Here is a 22,746-nt window from a genome sequence, read left to right on the forward strand (position 1 = left end):
TGACCACCTCAGTGTCTGCGGTCTACATATGTTTATATGGTCATCCCTGAACTACGCCAACTAACCATGTATCATTAATATGTACACAGAACTGCTAGTCAGCTAGTCACGGATAGTTAATACCATATCTTATCTTTTGTACCTTTGACAGTGGTCTATATCTCTCCTCAGTCTGTTCTTCATTCTCTTTCTGATCTCCCTTTTCCTGCTCTGCCCAGCTGGCCTTTGGCAGGAGGGCCCCACTTTATGAGCAGGGTCCTGCTCAAGGTTTCCTCCCTCTTAAAGGGGAGTTTTCTCCATGCCACTGTTTGGCTTAAGGTTTTTCTTTCACTAGGGAGAGGTACCTGCCATTGTTCGGGAGTCAGGTTGTGGGTCTCTAGATAGACGCTATATAAATAAAATTGAAATATACAGGACTGTCTCAGAAAATTCAAATATTGTGATAAAGTTCTTTATTTTCTGCACACACACACACACACACACACACACACACACGCACGAATAAAATGAAAAAAATCTCAAATTAAAACAAAATATAAAGCATGTGTTTAAAATCTGTGTTCTCAAACACTGAGTATGGTTGCAGATCCGCCGCTATAAAAACACCAATGGCATTAGTTATAGCTTTAGCTCGATCTGAATTACTAGCAAAATCCTGTGCCTATGCCAAAGGTAGCTGCATTGACATGGTGCTGGTTTCTTTCCTTGCAGTAGCAATATTCATATTCGCGTGGTGCCGTTTCAAATGTGTTATTATGAGGTGTGATGTGTTGCCAGAAACATGCCCGATTGCTGTTGAACAATGTCGGCACACAGCTCTCATCTTATCTACTTGTCTTTGTCCGTTGTTGTTTTTCACCGGGAAACCGAAGTGTTCCCAAACAGGAGACTTTAAAAGGTAAGGGAGGGTCTTCAAGCTTCGGCTTCTTGTTTGCATCAACCATGACGGCTGCTAGCAGGAAAAAAACGAAAAACTAAATTGGGAGTCCGGGGCTGACTACAAACTTCCAGTACGACGATACTTAAGATGTCCGTGTGAGATCTTGAATATGAAGTATGCTCTGTGCACAAAACAAGCCTGTTAACTAGCTACTGTTAAATGTTGTACTGTATTCGAATCGGTACACATCTGTACCGTACGGATGGTCCTGTACCAAAACAGTTCGGTACGAATATGTCTACCGTTACACTCCTAATGTATAGTGATGGATCATAACAACCCAACTTTTAGATACCAGTTTGAGTAACTACCCATAGCCTGTGTTTGATCAATGTATAACCTAACATAAGAGAAACAGACTGATCTTTATTTACACATTCCAAAGGGGTCTTTGAAACAGAAGTAATTAAATCAACAAAAAATTATTGTTTGGAACAATTCCCTATAAGATCGCAGACTTACAGAAATTCCCCTCATGTTTATCACTCACACAGATGCGTCAGTGCGTGAGCTCACGAGCTGACTCACATAGAGTAACCATTAGTCAGACAAGTAACAGGAAAAGACAAGAATCATGTTGGCTCTTTACAGTCACTTTCCCAGGGACCGGCAGACATTTCAACTACTCACACACCCACACGCCTTTTCTGTTAACCCCCGACCACCACCACTAACAACTCTCCAGGACGTGGGTCTGCAGCTTATGTCTGAAATCTGGATAACAATATTACTTTCAACACAACACTGAAGACATACTTCTACACTGGATCATCGTGGTAAGCCAAGTTAAACAAGACATTGTGCTTACCACATGATAGTCCCGAGAACTGTAACTCCAGGCTATCCTTATTTTGTTTCATTATTAAACATGCACTCACACTGATATAATCTTATAAACATTTAAAGGCAAAGTACTCAGTGAATTTTAAACATCTTAAAACTTCACAGGAGAATCTCTCACACCACATGACATTACCTTTTCACAGAGACTGAGTGTGCAATTTTTTCCAGAAGGGCATCCAGTTTTTGGAAATCCAGCAAATCGTTTGACTTGGCATGCATCTTGTAATCCATTCATGAACTCCACGAAACAGAAACAGAAATAAAAAAACCGAAAGGGGAACAAAGAATTACACTGAACAAAGTTTTTCCTTTTCTCTCTTTCAGAAACAGAGAGATTTATTCCTCAGACTCCAGTATGCATCCTTAAATCCCACAGAGTGAATAATCACAATGAATAATGTGGTCCGAGTAGAGTTTAAGGGTAGTTGTTCCAGGCAAAAAGGCCCCAGCCTGGAAACTCTGTGCCCAGGAGGAAAGGAGGAAAGGCTGTTGGAAACCTACAGCCAGGAGGCTGTGTTAGCTGTGTGAACCGGTCCTCTCTCTACCCCATCCCCCTCTCAGCAATACAACGGCCCAGTTGCCACAGGCTCTTCGCTCCATTGTGTTTCCTCTCCAGGGCCTCCCCAAATAAGGTGGACACAAGCAGGAAGCAAAAAAATTACAAAAAGAAAAGAAAGGTGAGGAAGGCAAGAGGACTCCTATAAGATCCTGGCGGAGCACTTTATTCCTCTAGCTCTCTCTCTCACCTTCTTTCTACCACAGCCAGACCAGCATGCAGTTACTCAACAGTAAAAATGGCTCTGCTGCTTCCTCATTCAGCAAGCCTCTGCCCACACACCCCTCCCTCCCTCTCTCCTACAGGCTTGCTCATTACACCCCTCCCTTTCTTCACCATCAATAGCTAGTCTCTCTCTCTCTCTCTCTCTCTCTCTCTCTCCCCTACACCTTTAATGCCCCACCCCCTTTCTGCGTTTTTCTCCATTTCATTATACCCCACCCCCAACCACTCTCTTCCCATACTGATCTTGTATACGCCTCAACCCTATCAATTTAAGAAATCCCTTATCTTTGAACTACTCTAAGAAAAAAAGCCACGGAACTCTGCAAATGTATGAATATACATCTTAGACTTAGGCCCTGTCCCAATTCTATCACTACCCCTAGTTTTCATCCCTACCCCTAAATTTTGCGCGTTCCCGTGAGGGTAGTGGTGTCCCAATTCCTCTTTCCACCTAGGGGTAGTGAAGAAAAGTAGTGTAGTGGCTATGAATCTATCCCTACGGATCGAGTGTTTTCGGATGCTCACTAGTTTGATCTAGGGACAGAAAAATTTCCCAGAATGCTTTTCGTCGTCATTTGCGGACTGAATAAAAAAAAACAAAACATGGTGGACATTTCTTATTTTTTAGTGAATAAAATCAATATTTTGAGTTAGTTTCTGCATAAAAATGCGTTTTGATTACATTTCTAGCGAGAAATATATATTTTACTTTTATAACATTCACTCAGTGAATGTATAGGCTATAATCACTCGCTTGCCCGTTGTTGTGAAGTCTTTTTCAAACCTCGCCAGAATAAAGGCTGATTTATGGTTCCGCGTTACACCAACGTCGATGTTACGCGTCGACGCGCGCCGTAAGCCGTACCGTACGCCGTAGGCTCTGCGTCAATTTAACGCGGAACCATAAATCAGCTCCAGAGCCGGCAGGCAGAAATCTCGAAATTTTCGGAGCAAATTTCTTAACAGGCGTAGCTACCACTGTTAGATTTAATCTATTTAACCAACATTTATCTTCCTAAATGATTTATTTCAGCCAGCGGTAATTCTCAACAGAGCTGCAGGTTTCTCCCCCGGGACGACGGGGCAGGGCGATCACGTCTGTACTCTCTCTTCTCATCTCCGAAAACATTGGGTCAAATTTCTTAACAGGCGTTATTTGGATAAACTGAGCCCAGGTTGGGGATCTTAACGGTTACTTTTGCGCCTGAAAAAATATAAAAAATTGGCAAAAGTGGCATATTAACAGCGCTACAGCTGAAATTAAAATAGCTTTTGGCTCTCAGCTTCCTGATTTTAGGGGTGGTGCTGAAAGTAGGGGTAGTGGGTGTATTGGCACAGGCCCCTGGGAAGATTTCAAGTGCCCTAAAATCTGTCCCTTCTTTTTTAGGGGTAGTGATAGAAAGTAGGGCTAGTGAAAGAAAGTAGGGGGAGTATTGGGATTGGGCCTAGTGTTGCACTCATTGCGTCAACTGCTGCACTTTACTGGAAGGATACTGGAAATGGCACTAACTAGAAAACAACGGAAAAGGTTATTTTCCTTGGGACCAACAGATGACAACGCCACCGTTTTATACATGAAGGTTATGTTAAGTATAAAAATACGAATTTGTGAATGAATTTGTTAGGTATCGTGAAGTAAAAACATTAACTGAAAAACGTGAGTTAGAGTTAGTGTGTACGTCTCGTAATTGTAACTACTAGAGCTTTTACAATGTGTAGACTATTTAAAAGCTACCAAAAGTTTTTGTTATGTTCTACAGTGACCTTGAGTATTTTTGAGTCCTGTAATTTTCAGTATCAGCCGTGTCCCAATCTGATACTTCAATCTGAATCCGCTGCCCGTCAAAAAACACATTGATTTTGACATTTTTGTTCCGACTTTAAGAGCTTTTCATTTTTTACATTAATATTAGCCTTTGTTTTTTTAATTAATTTCATTTTAGTTTAATCCACATTTTATTGTAAAGCACTGATTTTATCTGCGAAAAAAGCTATAGAAATAAAGATTGATTAACTGATTGGTACTCTATTGCCCATGTGTAACTTTCAGGAGGGAGATGCCTCAATCTGTTAATTTTTTTTGCCGACAATACTCGACAATTAAATTCATCAGCGACAATTTTTTTATATATTTTTGTAGACAATGTCTACTAATTGTTGCAACCCTACTGGAGACATTTCTCAAATGCCAAGGAGACTGCTTCAAGTTGGCTCTACATTTTTATCAGCCACTGTTGCTAACTCCTCAGTAAGGAAAGTAGCTATTGACTTTACAATTTTGTATATAATTGTAATATATGTTGTAGGAAAGAAGAATAAAGTAAAGGGAGAGGTTAAAAAAAGGGCGTTAAACCCATCCCCGCAAAAAAAAAAAAACTCCCTATAAATATGTTCCACAAATGCACTCTTTGGTTGACTTTTTTTCTTATTATGCTGTGCACCTCTGGTGTTATGTTTAAATTAGGGATGTCCTGATCCGATCACGTGATCGGAAATCAGGCCTGATCACGTTGTTTATTCTTATTTTGATCAGCGCACAGATGATGGAAAAAATGCTAAACAACTGGTGTACCACTGGTGTGCTGATATTGTCTGAGTGGAAGTGTGGTTGTTTTTTATGTTTTGATGAGCTTCTGGACAGTTGAACTTCCCTTCGGGGATGAATAAAGTTCTATCTATCTATCCATCTACCTACAAACAAGTAACAGGTCCACGTAATTGTGGGCAACAATGCTGCTAATATGGAAAAAGCTATGGGGGAGGTGGCCGTGTCACTTAAAGTGAGTTCAATAAAGTTGTTTGTTTTTATTGATCTGCACAAAGCAGTGTTAGAGCAGAGGCAAATAAATAAAAGTTACAATGGTGAAAACCGAACGAAGCGTTGGTGTTGTCCTCCTCAGCTGAGCGTTCAGAAACACGCCGCAGACGGTGCCGCGCATTCTAGCCAACTTCGCGTGCACGAGCGCAGCGTGATGGACACCCTGGCCACCGCGAGGAAGACTGCAGGTCACCTCAAACACCAACATTTTATTCTTTAAGCCAGAAAAGGACAGGAAGAAGTAAGACTACTACAGTCTAAAAAGCACATTACTGCCTTACTTTAGGACACTGTTGTTTATGTTTAAATTTGCGCTATTTTAACTAGTTAATAGTTGCACTATTATTACTTGATCGTTCGAGCTACCTCAAAAGAGAACTGCTCTGTTTAAGTGCTAAATGATAAAATAAGGTGAACAGAATAAAAATAGGGGACAACCTGGATCTGTTTATTTTTTTTAATGTTTTATGAAAGTATCGGATCGGGACTCGGTATCGGCAGATACTCAAAATCAAATGACTCGGAATCGGATCAGGGCCAAAAAAACTTGATCGGGACAGTAAAAGAATCCGAATCTAAAATTGCATAAAAATATGAATAATGGAAAAGCACATCACAAACAACTGTACAATAGTGAGTGGTTATTCCTGACACTCAGTTATCAAATATTACCCCTAAAGCCGGGCATACACTGTGCGATATTTTGAATCGTATGAGACAGCCCCATCTCACACTGCACGACTAGATCACGGAGTTCAAAAGTTCACACCCCACGATTTATGTTCTCACACTGTACGAGCCGATGCTCGGATGCGACCCGTCTGCACACACTATACGATCATAATCCTCCCGTCGGACCTCTGTTACTGGAACTCGAGGCCGGTTTTGGGGCACGGGTGGGCTGTGTCCACCCAAACGTGCGTCCTGCCCACCCGATCAAAGGTTATGGGATCCTTTATTTTTTTATAATTTTATATATATATATATATTTAAAAAATCCCAAATTCTGATTGGGTGGGCACTGTGCATCATTTTTAGACATAACAAAGAACGCATACCGCAAAAGTTGTGTCTTGCGGAGGAACCCGACGTCCCAGCAAAATGAGAAGAGAAAAAAAAGAGTTGTTCCGAACAGTACAGCACAATGATAAAAACGAAATCACATTATGGGCGATTTTTATTATTTCACTTTAGTTTATAATTCATCTTCATTGTGGCATCATATAACACTGTTTTAGTCATTTTTGTGCACTTTTCGGCTCATTATATTGTATTTTTCTACATATTTGGGAAGACGAGGTTGCGCCAACATTGTATGACGTCAGGTTTGTTTACATCAGGGGCTGCTGTTATTGGTCCAGCGCGATCACGTGACGCGTCCGAAGCGCTCCTCGACACAGGCGCCGCTGGAAATAGTCCCGCTATTAAAATAACGATCTTTTTTTTTTAAAGTGAAAAGAATTTACACGCAGGAGGTGGGAACGAGATGAAACGAAAAGGTGGGTGACCTGACGGCCTACAGCAGACAGCGCGCACACTGAAGGCTGATTTATGGTTCCGCGTTACACCAACGCAGAGCCTACGGTGCAGGTTACGCGGCGACCCGCATTATACGTGGAAATGCGGTCTTTTTTTTGCTATTAAAACATGATTTGTAATGTGAATTTGCAACACTTAAACTACAAATAGTTTTTGAGGTGACATCAGAGATTGCGCATGCTCTCTGTGAAAGGATGAGGTAAATCGGGTCGTAGCACTGCTTCAACTGTGCGATGCCTTCACGAGGAGCGACCAGGATTTCAAACATGCTTGATTTTCTTGCGACCTCACGATTTGTGATCGGGAGCTCGTCGTGAGGTGTTAATCTCTCGTCGTTACCCCACGTACACTGCACGAGGCACGAGCAACGATTGGGTCAAAATCGGGCCCGATCAAAAAAAAGTCGCACGACTGGAAAATCGGCTCATAACGAGCCGATAATCGCACAGTGTATGCCCGGCTTAACAGAACAATATAATGTAACAAATGATCAATCCAATATAAGGTTCATGTGTACATGAGCACAACATACTCCAACAACAAATCTCCAAAAGATCTTACAAACAGAGCGCCACTCTGCATAGAAATTCACACGTTACTAAGTATAATACACAATATTTGTTTTTCCCTAATGAAAAAGGAGCAGCTCTTTGGTGAGGCGGCCAAAAACTAATTGTGTCCTCAAATACCCACTCGCATGTCTCCATGCCAAATGCCTCATCACAAGACACAATATAGCAGCTGCCTGTGACAAAGCTACGACATACAGCAGGTCAAAAAAGAAAAGAAAAGTCAGTGACTCTTGGTGTGATGATAATCACAGAAAAAAATGGAAGGGACGGATGATACAGAAAGGAAGCGGTAAAGCAAAGGGTAGCGTTATCATGAAACTGGGGCCTGGGTCAGATGAAGAAAAACATTCACACAAATAATCCAGAAGAAAGTCTGAGAGCACCTACATCAATCATCTTTGCGGAATAGTAGACAAAATCTATGAGGACTAAAATTGGAGTGAGCAGGGAAGAGGCAATATAAAATCTTGATAAAGTATACTATATATGTACTTGTGAATAAAGAGAAGAAAGTGGAGTAATAAGTACAACACAGAAATAACCTATTCCTTTTTTTAAATGTAATTATCTCACTAAAAATGACATGTTTATTAAAATATAACTTTTTGGATGCAATCATCAAGATTTTTGACCATTACCAATTGATTATCACCAACAACATGATTCGACAGACCCTTAAGGATGTAAATCAACCAAAGAAATTCTTGCTCGGCAGAAGCCGTCAAATTTCGACTAAAATTAGACTTTTTTTTTTTTTTTTTTTTTTAATTGACTGGCACTATAATTTTGCACTGTACACAGTGGCAGCAGGTATTCTTTTCTGGTTCAACTTCAATGGGACTAACCCATATTTTGGTGGGGCTCAAATAAATGCCTGATATGTTCATATTGTCAAAAACGGATGGGGCAAGTTGGCTTACAGTCTTTAGGTGATACGCCATGTTTGGTGTGGCGCTGTGATATGCAAACTGGTGCTTGCAAAATTTGCATTTAACTTTTTTTCCATTATCTATTTCTATTAAATTCTGCCACACTGTGGATGTCTTTGACATGATAGACTTCAACAAATCACCGGACCTCAGCCTTCTACTTTATAATCTATCTGTCTCTAGTCAGTGGGTTGGGCGAATCCAAAACAGCAAAAACAAGGGTAGTCCAAAGGGTGTGCTCTGAAAACACCCCCTTTAGAACTTGGTGCTTTCCTCCTGATGAAATCAAATTAAAGAATCGACCAATCAGAATTTTGGTAGACTAGACCGCACGACAAAAAAATAAAAATAAAAACAAGTCGACTAGTCGACTGGGAGATTACAGCCATGGTGTGAATTATATAATTTTTGATGGAACCATTTGTGCATATTGATGCAGAGACAAGTCAGAAGAGACAGAAGCACTGTTGGGCTGCCAAAGCAGTCCTCAATATCATATGGAAAAAATAGGAAATAACTGAGTGGTATTTTTTTTTTAAACATTCAAGTACTGGTGATCAAGTTAAATTAAATATACAGCATATCAATGTAAGATTTGTTAACTTTCACTGTAAAAAGTAAAAGCAGGTTTGCACCACACTGAGCTGCCACAAGCGAGAAGCTGCACACTAAACAGCGCATCATCCAGATTGAGATTTCAATACAGCTAGCACAAGCAACCACAACACACAAGATTGAAAAGGAAATATTTAAGACTTTTTCCAACTATATTTATAGTGGGATTAAAAAAAAAACGTTTTGGTCTCCGTAACTAACAAATTAGACTTGTACCACTCCGGTTGAATTAATATAAAACAATATATTTATTTTTAAAATGGGGCATAGTATTTTGTTTGTCAGTCAGCTTAGCCAATCATCATCATCACTTCCTTGTCAGTCATCATCATACTACGAAGCTCAGTGAGTCTATGGTTTGCTTGATAAAACATTTCCACATTAACATGTCACTCCTGCTGAGTGTGTATCCATTGCTTTCAAATTGAGAGTTCAAAACAGACCGGAATGGAAATGGTAAAAAGGTAGGGCCACCAGCCAGTTATTGGTCAGGCAAAAATCAGCAAATTCCGGTGCCTCACCGGTCATTCGCTCCATCTCTACATGATATATTACCAACCTTGAAAAAAGCACCACAGATTGCTAGACAAAAAAGGTAAAAAGTTATACAGAACCAATAATGATCTTTCTCCTAATATCCTCTTTGCACTGGACGATAAATACCTCAGGACCTGCAGTATTTCAAAAAATTACACCTTGAAGTCTGTGTTTCGCAGAGCCGTTCACATGGGATAAGCCTGTGTTTTACTATTATTTACAGACAATGATTCCCAGATATGTCATCAATGCTTTGCATCAAGTTTGATTATTGACTTGGAAGCCTCTGATCATACACACTACAGCACGACTTCAGTGGCAACACATTACATTTTGACAGATGACAAATCCTGAAAATGTCAAAGACCTAGGTGCTTCAGTTGCTATGGTAATAATAAACCGAATGGTACATGTGAACTTAACTTTCACTGTAGCCTAAAGAAAATCTGATATATAGGGTGCTACATCAGGCTTTGAGCTTAATGAACAAAAGTTTCTTAACACGTGTGGTCATCATCTCATCGTCGCTCTTCTGCTGCTCTTAACATCTTGGTTTTTATATGTTTCCATGTGAAGCTTAATGCTGACAAATTCTTTAATTTTCTCTGCCAAAAAAAACCATATCATTATCCCATATGTGGTGGGAAATGGATAAGATTATTATATAACATCACTATATCCATTGCAGCTGCCATAATTATGTGGGGACAGAGGCAAAAAAAGAGGTTTAAAAAGAATAAAGATACCTGCCTACAAATTACTGAACTGCTGAGCTGTGCATTTCTTTATTTATTTTATTATGTTCTCATTTACTGTAAAGTGTCCTTGAGTTCCCTTGAAAAGCGCTGTTAAATAAAATGTATTATATCATATGATAATAATCCAGTGCAAATGTACCATGCCTTTGATTTGTAAAGTAAAATTTCCACCGCAAATTATCAACCTTATTTCAGCAAATACTGATGTTATATCATTTTAATCCTGTGTGAATGCACATCTCAGTAGTACATTGTCTTTTCTGCCCCTTTCCTGGGGTAATTATGACAGATGCAGTACATATTGTGATATTACTGTACATAACAATTTTAGCCTATATCCACCACATATAATTTAATATATTTTTGTGTAATATAATATTTTTCATGGATAAAAGTAAAGAAATTAAACAACATTAAGCTTCATAAGGAGACTTATACAGATCAGCAGAAAAGTGACAATGAGATAGTGACATGTCCGAGCTGTTTGGGATGGTAACACCATAAGAAAAAAATAAAATAAATAAATAAATAAAATGTACACATGAAATACTCCAAGACATGCCACTTTCTATCGGTCAGAACTCTTGACAAAATACATTATACCTTCTTAGGCAAGTTACCCTTTCAGAATTTTACAAGGAAAATATAAAAAAGTTTAGAAGGGGCTGAAAAACTTGACCTATGGCCAAGAAGAAGGCATAAACGACATCTATATCATACTCTGAATTTCACTGAATGGTTTTTATTTTAGGAACTGCTGCCTACAAAATTGCACAGATATGCATTTACACACAGGCGAATGATAAATCTCCAATATATGCTAATACAGAGTTAACTTGAATTGGTCCTTGATAATTGCAGATCAAATCAGTCAATATTACTGAGAAAAAAAATCTAATTAAATGTTCTTCCCAAATTGTTCTGCCTCAAACCATGATTTACGTAGCAACTATGCAGGCAGCTACTTATTCATTGTTTGTTTTGCTCTGTAATCGTACCAGAAAATGCTTGTTGGAGCTACGAGATCTTTGATTTTTGCTGACATTACAGCAATCGATCTTTCTACCCAGCTTTAATTTTTTTAAGTAGTTATAATAGCGGTAAAAACCATGAAAAAAATACAATGTTACTGAGGGGAGCAATCACATTTATTCTATTTTGCACGTCAGGCAATGGCAGAGGTTACAAACTACAGTTCACAGGCATCACCGTTTGAAGTTGAAGCATAAAGTCATCTTTGAGAAAAATGAATGAAAGACACAGGAATCCTACTTCTGTAGTACAATAAATACATCAAAGTTGAAGTTGGGTGAAAAGATGGATGGGTTGGAAAATTCTGCTTTAAGTAGATACTGTGACATGACAGCATCACTATTTTACAAATCGTAACTGCCTAGTGAGTCAGGGTTGATAGATAGTGTTTTCCAGGTGGTGTGTTTTTAGTTTTTGGATTATCAACCATGTTTTATTGGCCAAGAAATTCAATGGTGGGTTTGTAGTTGCCATTTTTCTCACTCACACAAAGCAAATTCGATAATAGACTTCAGGAATTGTATGAAATTGTCTGTAGTGAGATGATCTAACAACAATGTTATTGCAGTGGAATAATTTTAATCACACAGACATCAGAACTATTTTCCTACTTTACATCCGTGGGTTAAAATCACTAACATCCAACTTTTTTCTGTATCTACAACATACTGCCAATATATAAAAGAATCATACAGGTTTTTTTTGCCTCAGTGGCTTAAGGAAGTCCATCTATCATATATTAAATGTATTCTCTATGCTTATTTGATTGACATGAAGGAAGAAGAACTGATGGACTGTGAAATATATATATATATATATATATATACACACACACATACACACACACACACACACACACACACACACACTAAAAAACTAACATGTTTTGCTTGCCTGCATGATTATTCTCAGACCATACTCTCCTTGTCATACAAGGGTCATTCTCAAGTAGGCCAAGGATGGTGTTACCATAGCAACAACAGCAAAGAAAAAATCTAAAAGAAAAAGAGAAAAGGTATTTTACATACTGCCTCCTGGGTATCTTCAAGCATTGAGTCACGTTTTATTTACGAAATTAAAATGTATCCATCTACCATTACCTTGGAAAATGTATTATGAATAATGTGACTAATAACTTGGACTCACTCACTCTGTCAGCAAATTAAGCCCTCCAATCTTGTCTGACATAATGATAGCCCGGTAACTGCATGCCCTTTAACTCAATTTATCTACCTTATTTGCACACCTAACAAGGTGTACACATGAGAACAACCTTATAAGTGACTGGTGATAAGTTAATCAAAACCTCAGCCATTGTGTTGACACATTGCAAACTACATAAACACCGTGTAACACACTGAAAGTCAATTTCTTAAGCTGCAAGGCAACATATGTACACATTTCTTTAGCCTTAAACCCTTCCAGTCTGTGTATACCCATAGGCAAGCAAGTTTAACAAGTCTGCAAAAATAGGAATGTGAACGTGAGAAAACTACTGGCTTTTATGAGTTGCAGATTTGCATAAATAGATACACGTTACCTTCAATTAGTATATCAATATTCAGTCTTAAAGAAAACAACACAACTTTGGAGACTAAAAAGACCGGGGAGGAAAACAAGAGGGACAGTAATGGGCCTTAGGTAATCTGGATCTGGCAAGGTGAGGCAGCGTTCAGTTATTCTGCTCCTCACCGGTGGAACAAACTTCCTGTAGACCTGAGGTCTGCTCCAACTGTCAGCTCCTTTAAAATCAGGTCTAAAAACATTACTGCTTACTGAAGCTTACTCTTAAATTAAATACTTACCTGCTGTACTCTACTGCCCTTACTTTTTAACAACGTGTGCTTTTTTAAAATTATTTTACCTCTTTTCTTATCCATTTATTTCATGTTATTTATTATTCACTGTTTAATTGTGTTTTGCCGCTTTTAAATGTTGATGTAAAGCACTTTGAATTACGTTGTGTTGAATTGTGCTATACAAATAAACTTGACTTGCCTTAGCGAAAATAGTCCTACACCATTGGGGTGAATGCCACTGCTTTGAGACATACTTCCCAGCAGTGGTGGACAGTAACGGAGTAAATTTACTTGAGTACTGTACTTAAGTAAAGTACAAATCCTCTGGATATGTACTTGAGTATTAGATTTCTTTGGTACTTATTACTCTTACTTGAATACATTTCCAAGACAAATATTTTTACTTTTACTCGAGTAAATTTCTAAGAAGGCTGAAAAGTACTCGTTACTTTCAGGTCTGCTCTTTTTTCTTCTTCCCTAAAATCCTATTGGACACAAGCTGTTTTTGTCAAAGGAGGAGACCTATCACAGTGCACGCTCTCCACTGGGATGTACGTAAAGCGGAAATACGTCAAGCCTCTGAATGGCTGAATGGGGAGACAGTTTGTTATGCTCTATATTGCTATATTGTACTGGTACATGTCCTTCCTGTAAAGTTAAGTGACTTCAACATTGAGTTATTGAAAGCAGAGATGTAGTTTTTTGTAAAGCAGTGGTCTTTGAGGGGGATCCAGACTTAGTTGGATGGTGCAGGTTCATTTGGTTTCAGTTCATGATTGTTAATAAACTCTGCATCATCTGCTGTCCTCTTATGATCCCATTCATTTGATTTGTTTTTGGTGTTTCTGCAGGTTTTATATAACATTGTGGTTCTAAAAGCAGCACATCAGTGCAGCTGGTTTCAAAGAGTTAATTCTCAGAAACAAGAGTTAAAGGATCCTTAAATTAATTTAGAAAAAATATAGTAATTTACTGATGTGGAAAATAAGAAATTTACTCTTACTTTTACTTAAAGTAAATTTGAAAAGCATTTACTTTTGGATACTTAAGTACCTTTAAAAGCAAGTACTTTTCTACTCCTACTCGAGTAATATTTTGACTGAGCTACTTTTACTTGTAACCAGGGGCGTCAATTGGGTAAGCCAAGGTATGGCAGCCGCCACACCTTGGCTTCAAGAGTTAAATGTAGGTGTTTGTTTTTTTAAATACATTTATGGAATTAGTCTGTGTCTCTTTGTATTGATTATTATATTACTTAATACATATAGAATAACTACAAATGCAAATCAGAACAACATGATTTCACTAGTTATTATACACTGCAAAAACTCAAAATCTTAACAAGAATATTTGTCTTATTTCTAGTTAAAATGTCTAATTTTTTGTCAAAAAAAAAATCTCATTACATATAAGACAAGACTCAAAAACAACCATTTTCACCTGTGTCAAGTAGATTTTCACTTAAAATAAGTAGAAAAATCTGCCAATGGAACAAGATTGTTTTGCTTGTAATGAGAAGATAAATCTTGTTCCACTGGGAGATTTTTCTACTTATTTCAAGTGAAAATTTACTTGAAACAGGTGAAAATTGTCAAATAACAAGTTATTTTTCTGGTAATGACTTTTGTTTTAAGTGTAATGAGATTTTTGACCAAAAATAAGACATTCTAACTAGAAATAAGACAAATATTCCTGGTAAGATTTTGAGTTTTTGCAGTGAGCGAGACTGCATTTGAAAAAGTTCACATTTTCTTGACCACACAGATAAGCTACATAGCAGACTTCTGTGATGAGTATTTGCTGGACGTGTTGATTGATACTCTAGTTAAGTTCTGTGACTCGTAACCTTGCCATACCTTAGCTTCCACTGAATTGACGCCACTGCTTGTAACGGAGTAAATTTTGACCAGTAGTATTTGTACTCTTACTCAAGTACTGGGGTCGAGTACTCTGTCCACCTCTGCTTCCCAGTAGTATTAGTGACATGAGTACAACAGTCTCAAGACAAATCTGTCTGGAATAAGGGCTGTTAGATTCAGTGGATAACACGATAAAGTGCAAGGTAATGACTGCTGGCGAGCGACCATCTTCGAGACCCTCACGTTAGGCCACAGTTAGGGCACAGATACTGCCCGGGTTAAATAGATAGAAGAAGACGTGCCATGATTAACAAAAACAAAAGCAAAAGTGTTGGCATTATCTTCCCGGCGTTATGCCATTTGAGCCATGGAAAACACCACAGGGTGTGTGTGTGTGATTTCAGTCAGCCACATAAATGACTGCATTCTTAGCCAGAGGACTCAGTCTGAAGCCTGAATTATGCCTCTGCGTTAAATCGACGCAGAGCCTACGCCGTAGGTTTACGGCGTAAGGTACGCGGGCGACGCGCAACGTACGCCGTAGCCTCTGCGTCGATTTAACGCAGAACCAAAAATCAGCCTTGAGTGTGCGCCATCATCACCGTCTCCCACAACACAAGACAGGGGACGAGCACACAAGCGAATATGTGCTCACCTCGGTGGCCGCTGCGCCTTCAGATGGGAGTATTTGTAACTTAACTGTGGCCGTCAGTGGTGGAAATGGGCAAACGATGTGAAGCAGACACACACTGGAGCAGCGGTTATTGTGTCTTTGGATAACACCAGTGCAACAACTAGCTTCGGCTAGCGACGTTAGCTGCCCAGAACAGGCCGCCGTGCAGGGCTCAATGGGCGCCGGGCATCTCTGCTGCCGCCACGGCCTTTGTATCACCGTTACTGCGCCTCCTTATACTCCATTCGCCTCGTCTGACAGAGGGCAACGTGACAGGTATAATAACGCTGGAAACAACAGCCTTTACCTGGGTTTGTCAGGTCGCCAGGGCGCGGGATCTTTCTCTCCGAGGATCCTGAACACCTCTCGTTGTCACGGTGACGTCACGCGCATGTTCTCACTGGGAGACGTCAAGAGCGCGTCACGACCTGTGACTTTTTTTTAGGAAATATTAAACAAAAGCAGTAAATATATCGTTTTTAAGGACAAATATGTAAGACATTCTGATTCAATATTACTAAAATAAAAATAAATAAATAAATAAATCGGAAACAGAAATAACAACAAATATTATTTTCTATTAAAGATATTATATTATCTTTATTTTGAGCATACAGAAAAAACAAAAAAACAATTTCACAAAACAAAAAAGAATACAAATAAACAGTCATTAAACTAAATCAAAGGGAAATAAACCTTCATGCCCGAAAAGGAGTAGAAGGAAGTAAAAAACGTATTGGGTCCTCCCTTGTTTCTACTTCAATTTTGCTTGAAAATAAAAATAAGAAAAAAAATAAAACAGCAAGCTTTACTTTATAAAAAAAATATACCGGTTATTACCAGAGCAATTATAAATAATATACATATACTATATATATATATATATATATATATATATATATATATATATATATATATATATATATATATATATATATATATATATATATATATATATATCAAAAAACTAACAGACTTAAAAACAGCTTTTTCCCCAAAGCCATAACCGCCCTGAATAAAACGTGAATGTCTTTGTTACTGTTTTTTACTGTGCAATACTTCTCCCAGACTATCTGTGCAATATTCCACTACATGTGTAACTATATACTATCATCTGTAAATAGAATCTCAGGTCTTCACTATTCAAATGCACCTCAAATTCACCGAGGGAAGTGGGAAACGTCCTCTCAATTCCTTGTATGTCTGACATGTGAAGAAACGACAATAAAGCTACTTTGACCTTTGAACTTTCAACCTTTTTTATATTTTTTATATTATTTATATATCTTGTATTCTTATATCTCTTATTGTTTGCACTATTGTTTTTTATTTGTCTTGCACTGGAGAGGTGATGCTGCTTTCAATCTCACTGTACATTGACAATAAAGTATTCTATTCTATTCTATATATTATATTATTATTCTATTCTATATATATATATATATATATATATATATATATATATATATATATACTGTATATGTATATATATATATATATATATATATATATATATATATATATATATATATATATATATATATATATATATATATATACACATCTTATCATAGACAATATAATAATTATTATATATACCATTTTATATACGTACATTATGCTGAATCCTCACACGATCACTACCTCATGACTCCTCTTCCCTGTATTTGGCAAAAATTATTTCTTTGTATTTGCTTTTGAATCTGTAGATGGTTGGACATTGTTTCAGCTCTTTACACAGACTGTTCCATAGCCTCACTCCACTGTTTGAAATGCAAAATTTTTTGCTTGTAGTTCTACATGTCTGTAATTTAACATTAATTGGTTCCCTTAATTCATATCCCCCCTGTCCTTCCTGAAACATTTGCTGTATTTGTCCGGGTAAAGAGTTCTTTCTGGCTTTGTATATTATTTGTGCAGTCCTTAACTCTGCAATATCGAACAATTTTATTATTTTGGATTTAATGAATAATGCATTGGTGTGTTCTAGATAACCGGCATTGTACATAATTCTGATAGCTCTTTTTTGGAGAATGAATACTGGTTCCAAAGTACTTTTATATGTATTGCCCCAGACCTCTATGCAGTAATTTAAATAAGGCAAAACCAATTAAAATTATTAACATCATTTATGTTATGTAAAATACAGAACTGAAATTCAGAGAGAAAATTACCCAGATAATATATAGTTTTGTCAGAAGGTAAATCAAATGAATGACTCCCCCTTGTAAACCTTATTTATTTATTTATTTAGCTTTATTTACTTATTTATTTACTTATTTATTTATTTTTGTCTTTAAGATTAAAACTACTGTTTTACTTTGCTCACCTTTGCCCACTGGGGCACATTGAGTAAAGTTCTTCTCACTACGTAACCCCACTTACGCAATTGTAAAATAATTGACTGAAATAGAATAAAATTAAACATGGTAATGAAATAAACAGATAAATATTGGATGACTTGACTGATATTCACTGTTAAGCTGATTCATTTTCATTTTTGCAAGTACGAAATTAAAGAATGGTTAATGGACAAAACCGGTCGTATGAGAGCCCTTGGAGCCCCTCAGTGGTCAAACACGGTTCAAAAGTAGTACTTTCAAAAGGAATACAAGAATAGAAAATGAAATTAAAATTAATCAGCTAAATTAAAAACCTAGAATAATAAACATAACCTTGACATTTTAATGTCATTTTATTTAATTGTCGAGCATTTATTTTGTTTTCCTGTGATGTTGTCACTACGTCATTACCTCCCAGCGATTGAACCCGGAAGTAATTGGAAGGTCTCCGTATGTGGAGTTTAGGTAACATTAAACTATTAAAGACCAGTCTTTACGGAGAAAATGGGTGTTAAAATAGAGGTTTTCAGGGTAAGTATACGATATATGTTTTTACAATATCACATCTTTATATGTATCATTTAAGGTTTAAAACATAAGAAGTATTCTCTTCTTTGTTTTATTTTCGATCAAGGTAACCATTATCAGCAAGTGCATATGCGCACAGTTTTGTACTAAGACATGTCTGTTTGGTTTGTTTTGAGCAGATGATGCTGTATTTGTCCTTTCCTGTTGCAATGTTTTGGGTATCGAACCAGGCAGAGTACTTTGAAGAATACATAGTAAAGAGAAAGGTCAGTGAGGCTTCTGAACGTCATGTGTTGCTCAGTGAGGCTTTTATTTTTGTATTACTGATGTATATTTCTCTGTTTTATGATCCATTACATTTCCAGAGGGAAATCTTTCCACCTGACGAGGAGGTCCAGGTGAGTGTGACGTACATTCTGCCCATGTCTATGTAGCTTTTCATTAGATAAACATAACTTTAACTTAACGTGGTTTTGAGTGAACATGTAACTGTCACACAAGAAAGCAAATTTGAATCTCCTGAAAATCAGAAATGTACATCTTTACAATGTACGGGTACCTTGTATGCTGAAGTACACACTGTACGAAATTGTTTCTGATTGACCAATAAAGTTATTTCCTCAGACCGTAATTTTTAAATAAGTTGTTAAATGTCACAACAACACCACATAGGGACAGTTAATTAAGAATTAGCCTGATAACTATATTTATGGCAATGATCATGCATTTGTTTTATCCTACTGTCATGCATGATTTACCTTTCAAATCCAAACTATTCTGAATGATTTTGAATTCATTCTATGGCTTAATGCATCTGACTGATTCATAAGAAACTATCATTAGTAATGAATTCTCTTGACACATGAATACTGATGATATTGATAGTGTTTGTGTAATGTTTGTTTTTCAGAGAAAAGAGTTGGAAGACTTCAAAGAGAAAATGCGTGTTCGAAAGGAGCAGCGAATATTAAAGAAATTTTCTGTTGAAACTGAGAACTGAAAATGTATGTTGAAGAAAATATACGTTCTCTGCACCACTGATGTACATCTAAGTTATAGACATTGTTGGATATAAGAGACGTTAACACCTCCCAAAGGTGGGAGGTAATTTCCAAGAACGGATTATGCCTGAGGTTGTTTCATTTATCTATGAGACTTTTTCATACGATACTTCTCAAATGTTGGAATACTGTTCTTTGAATTGCCATGATTACTCTGTTATAATACAATTATTTGAGTTGAATGTTTCATGGTATTCAGTCTTATTATAATGTGTTTTGTGTAGTGCATATAACATGTGTCATCTCATTGAATTGTTCTTAAACTTTAGATAAAATGTTGATTTATAACTTGTTTAAAGTTTCATTTGGAAAATTAATTGGAAACAAACAAGCCAAGTCATGTGAATTAAATTAAGTAAATTGTGCAATCACATAGAGATTGGAGTACAATGCAGGCATTTGTTTATGCACAACTCTCCTAAGGTCCATTGCATTTCAGATGGGTTAAGGTTTAGAATTTGACTTACAAAACGTTAATCATTTTATTTTTCTTTCATTCTCATGCAGATTTGCTCATTGATTATTGTTCTGTTGTATCACTCAGTTTAAAACAAGCATTAGCTGTTGGACAGATGGTGTCACATTTGCCTCTAAATTACTTTTTAGGTCTTGTGGCTGCTAAATGAATGAATTAATCAGTCAACAAATAAACAGACAAATCAAGCATGGCCCTTAGCATTAAGGCAAACATCTCCACTCTGGTCTCGTCCGTCCAAAGGACTTTTTCAAGAGGCCTTGTGGTTTGTTCAGATGCAATTTTGTGAATGTCAATGTAGATGTTGACCTTCAAATTGTTTAGAAATAGTCCCTTTCCAAATTTCTAATCCAAGTCTTAATGTCCTCTTGATATTGTGTTAACACACTACTGAAGGCTCCAGACCTTCATATGCTAAAACGTTTTTTTTTTTTTTTATAGAAGCCTGCATAACTACAGTACTGATGATCGGTTCATCAAAGGCTGATGATTGGCCACATCTTACAGCAACATATCTTAAATCCACTGAAAACAGTAAGGGGGTACTTACAATTGCCTACCTGATTTGTATTTATTATTGGCTTCATTTTTAGTAAATAGCTCAATGGGAGTAAAAAAAGGTTCAAAATACAGTACCGGTATTTGTTGTTGATATAAGGTTGCATTTGCACAATGATCAGTCAAATGCAACCTTTTGTTGTTTAACCTTTTATTGATTATTGTGTTTTGCCACAAAAAGATTTAGGATTAAGAGAAGGACTGGTAACATTTCCACACATCTGTAATATTCAGATTGAAATTATTAATAAATCTGTATAAAGTTGAATGGGATGTTGGGAATGGGAATTTACATGAAATTAAAAATTCCAGGTTAAGTTAAATGAATTACCGAGTCAACACTAAAACATTAGGTGTGACAGATAACATACATTTTTTAAGTTAAGCTAAGGTTATATTTTTTTCAGTGTGAATGATAAATGTACTGGAGTCCTCTGGGTAAGCTTTGGCCTTCTTACATCACTAAGCATAAAACTCATAAATCATTTAAATAAACGATATACCACACATAAAATTGTCACCACAGGGCACTTCATAGCAGCACAGTAAAATCTTCAGCATTAATATATCCCAGAGGACTGTGCTTGCCTTTTCAGGCACTCTTAAAATTTTGGATGTGTACCTACAACAACCGATGAACTGCCAAACTTTTGCAATGTGATGAAGTGCTGACATGTGTTTCTCAGAGCCGTTTGGATGAGACTCTCAAATACATTTGGCATTGCAGAGGAGCCAGATGGATGTCTTTCATTGTGTCTCCCAAGACAAGTGTGTATTTCTTTCTTGCAGCTGTTTCGTTTTCATCCCTGTCATCCATTTTGAAATTTGGATTCAGTCTATATTTGAGTTTTTATGAAGTGGTAGACTGATAAATCTTCTATTTTCAACAAGTAATGGAATCTAAGTGATAGTATGCTAATATGTCAGTTCTCAGCCATCCCTTATAACTCCTGTTGCATGGCTTTTGTTTAAACCTATAAAGAGTGACATCAAAAATAATACACAGAAAATCCTATTATTATTTTTTTTAATTCGAGGTGTTCACAATTGAATAAATAAATAAAAAACACCCACAATGGTGCAAGGGTCTCAGAAATCCATATATTAAATAGGATATATTATAGGGTTAACACTTTGAGAGTTTGCTTTTGGTTTCATAATATGTATGGATATATATATATAGGATATGCACATTGCAAAAAAGAGCAGTAAGGATAATATATCATGCAGGGTATCTCGATCACACCAATCCTCTATTCCTTTAATTACAGACTTTGAAATTTGTGGACCTAGTGAAAATTAGAACAGCAATAATAATGTTCAAAGCAAGAAATAATGCACTGCCTGAAAACATTCAAAAAATGTTTCAAGATAAAGAAGGACAATATAATCTAAGAGGAAAATTACATTTTAAACAACCTTGTGTACGTACTACTCTTAAAAGCATGTGCATATCAGTCTGTGGGGTAACTTTGGAATGGTCTGGATGATGAAATCAAATGAAGCACTAACTTTATACTGTTTAAAAACACATACAAGAAAGCAATTATTGACAAGTATAAAAATGGGGACCTCTAAAGAACTCAATTTGCCTTCATGTATTTCTTTGATTGTTATTTTTTTCCTTGTGGGATGGATCATATACAATACAAATATAACTGCCTGCATTCATGGCTGGTCATGGATCATCGTAGAGGTGACTGGGAGATTGGATTTTTGAATTTAGGATATTGTAGGAGACCGGTTTAATTATGCCTTGATCTTGTTTATTGGTTGTTTGTGTTGTATTTATTTTTTGTTATTTTGTCTTTTCTTTTCTTTTCATTTTTAAAATTTTATTTGGCATATATGATATGATATTGTGAGGAAGGGGCAGGACTAAATAAGCGTTCCGCTTATTACATATTGTAACATATTGTTTTGCTGTGTGTTTTATTTTTGGATGAGACTGTTAAATTGTTTTGCTTTTTTTATTTATATATTTTGATGCTTTTAATTTGATGGGTTTTGTTGTGTTCGAGACAAAGCCAACAATAAAAAAAAAACAATGAATATATATGTATATTATGATTTAATAAAAAAAACAG

General features: G+C 36.8%; 2 protein-coding genes across 5 annotated transcripts in view; one reads left to right on the forward strand and one right to left on the reverse strand.

The window, feature by feature from the left end:
- Positions 1 to 16,077, reverse strand: part of brd4 (bromodomain containing 4) — a 51,487-nt gene extending 35,410 nt beyond the window's left edge. For 3 of the 4 annotated variants that reach the window (XM_061711477.1, XM_061711478.1, XM_061711476.1), the window contains exon 1: positions 1,917 to 2,565. In XM_061711477.1, coding sequence (XP_061567461.1) covers positions 1,917 to 2,014 — 98 coding nt within the window. In that variant the 5' untranslated portion in view covers positions 2,015 to 2,565. Of the gene's footprint in view, positions 1 to 1,916; positions 2,566 to 16,002 lie in introns of those variants that run through there. The other variant, XM_061711479.1, reaches the window with a different exon arrangement.
- A 2,370-nt stretch (positions 16,078 to 18,447) lies between these two features.
- Positions 18,448 to 21,728, forward strand: LOC133421630 (protein PET100 homolog, mitochondrial). The gene is made up of 4 exons (XM_061711306.1): positions 18,448 to 18,568; positions 18,745 to 18,831; positions 18,931 to 18,963; positions 19,476 to 21,728. Exons 1-4 carry the CDS (start codon positions 18,542 to 18,544, stop codon positions 19,563 to 19,565), a joined length of 237 nt encoding a protein of 78 aa, XP_061567290.1. The 5' UTR covers positions 18,448 to 18,541; the 3' UTR covers positions 19,566 to 21,728.
- The last annotated feature ends 1,018 nt before the right edge of the window (positions 21,729 to 22,746 follow it).

Source organism: Cololabis saira, chromosome 21, assembly GCF_033807715.1.
Source record: "Cololabis saira isolate AMF1-May2022 chromosome 21, fColSai1.1, whole genome shotgun sequence".
In the NCBI taxonomy this organism is placed as follows: Eukaryota; Metazoa; Chordata; class Actinopteri; order Beloniformes; family Belonidae; genus Cololabis; species Cololabis saira.

Coding starts and splice junctions, on each gene's coding strand:
- LOC133421630 (XM_061711306.1), top strand. CDS start 18,542: ATGGGTGTTAAAATAGAGGTTTTCAGG. Junction 18,832..18,930: donor AATACATAGTAAAGAGAAAG/GTCAGTGAGGCT, acceptor TTACATTTCCAG/AGGGAAATCTTTCCACCTGA. Junction 18,964..19,475: donor CACCTGACGAGGAGGTCCAG/GTGAGTGTGACG, acceptor TTTGTTTTTCAG/AGAAAAGAGTTGGAAGACTT.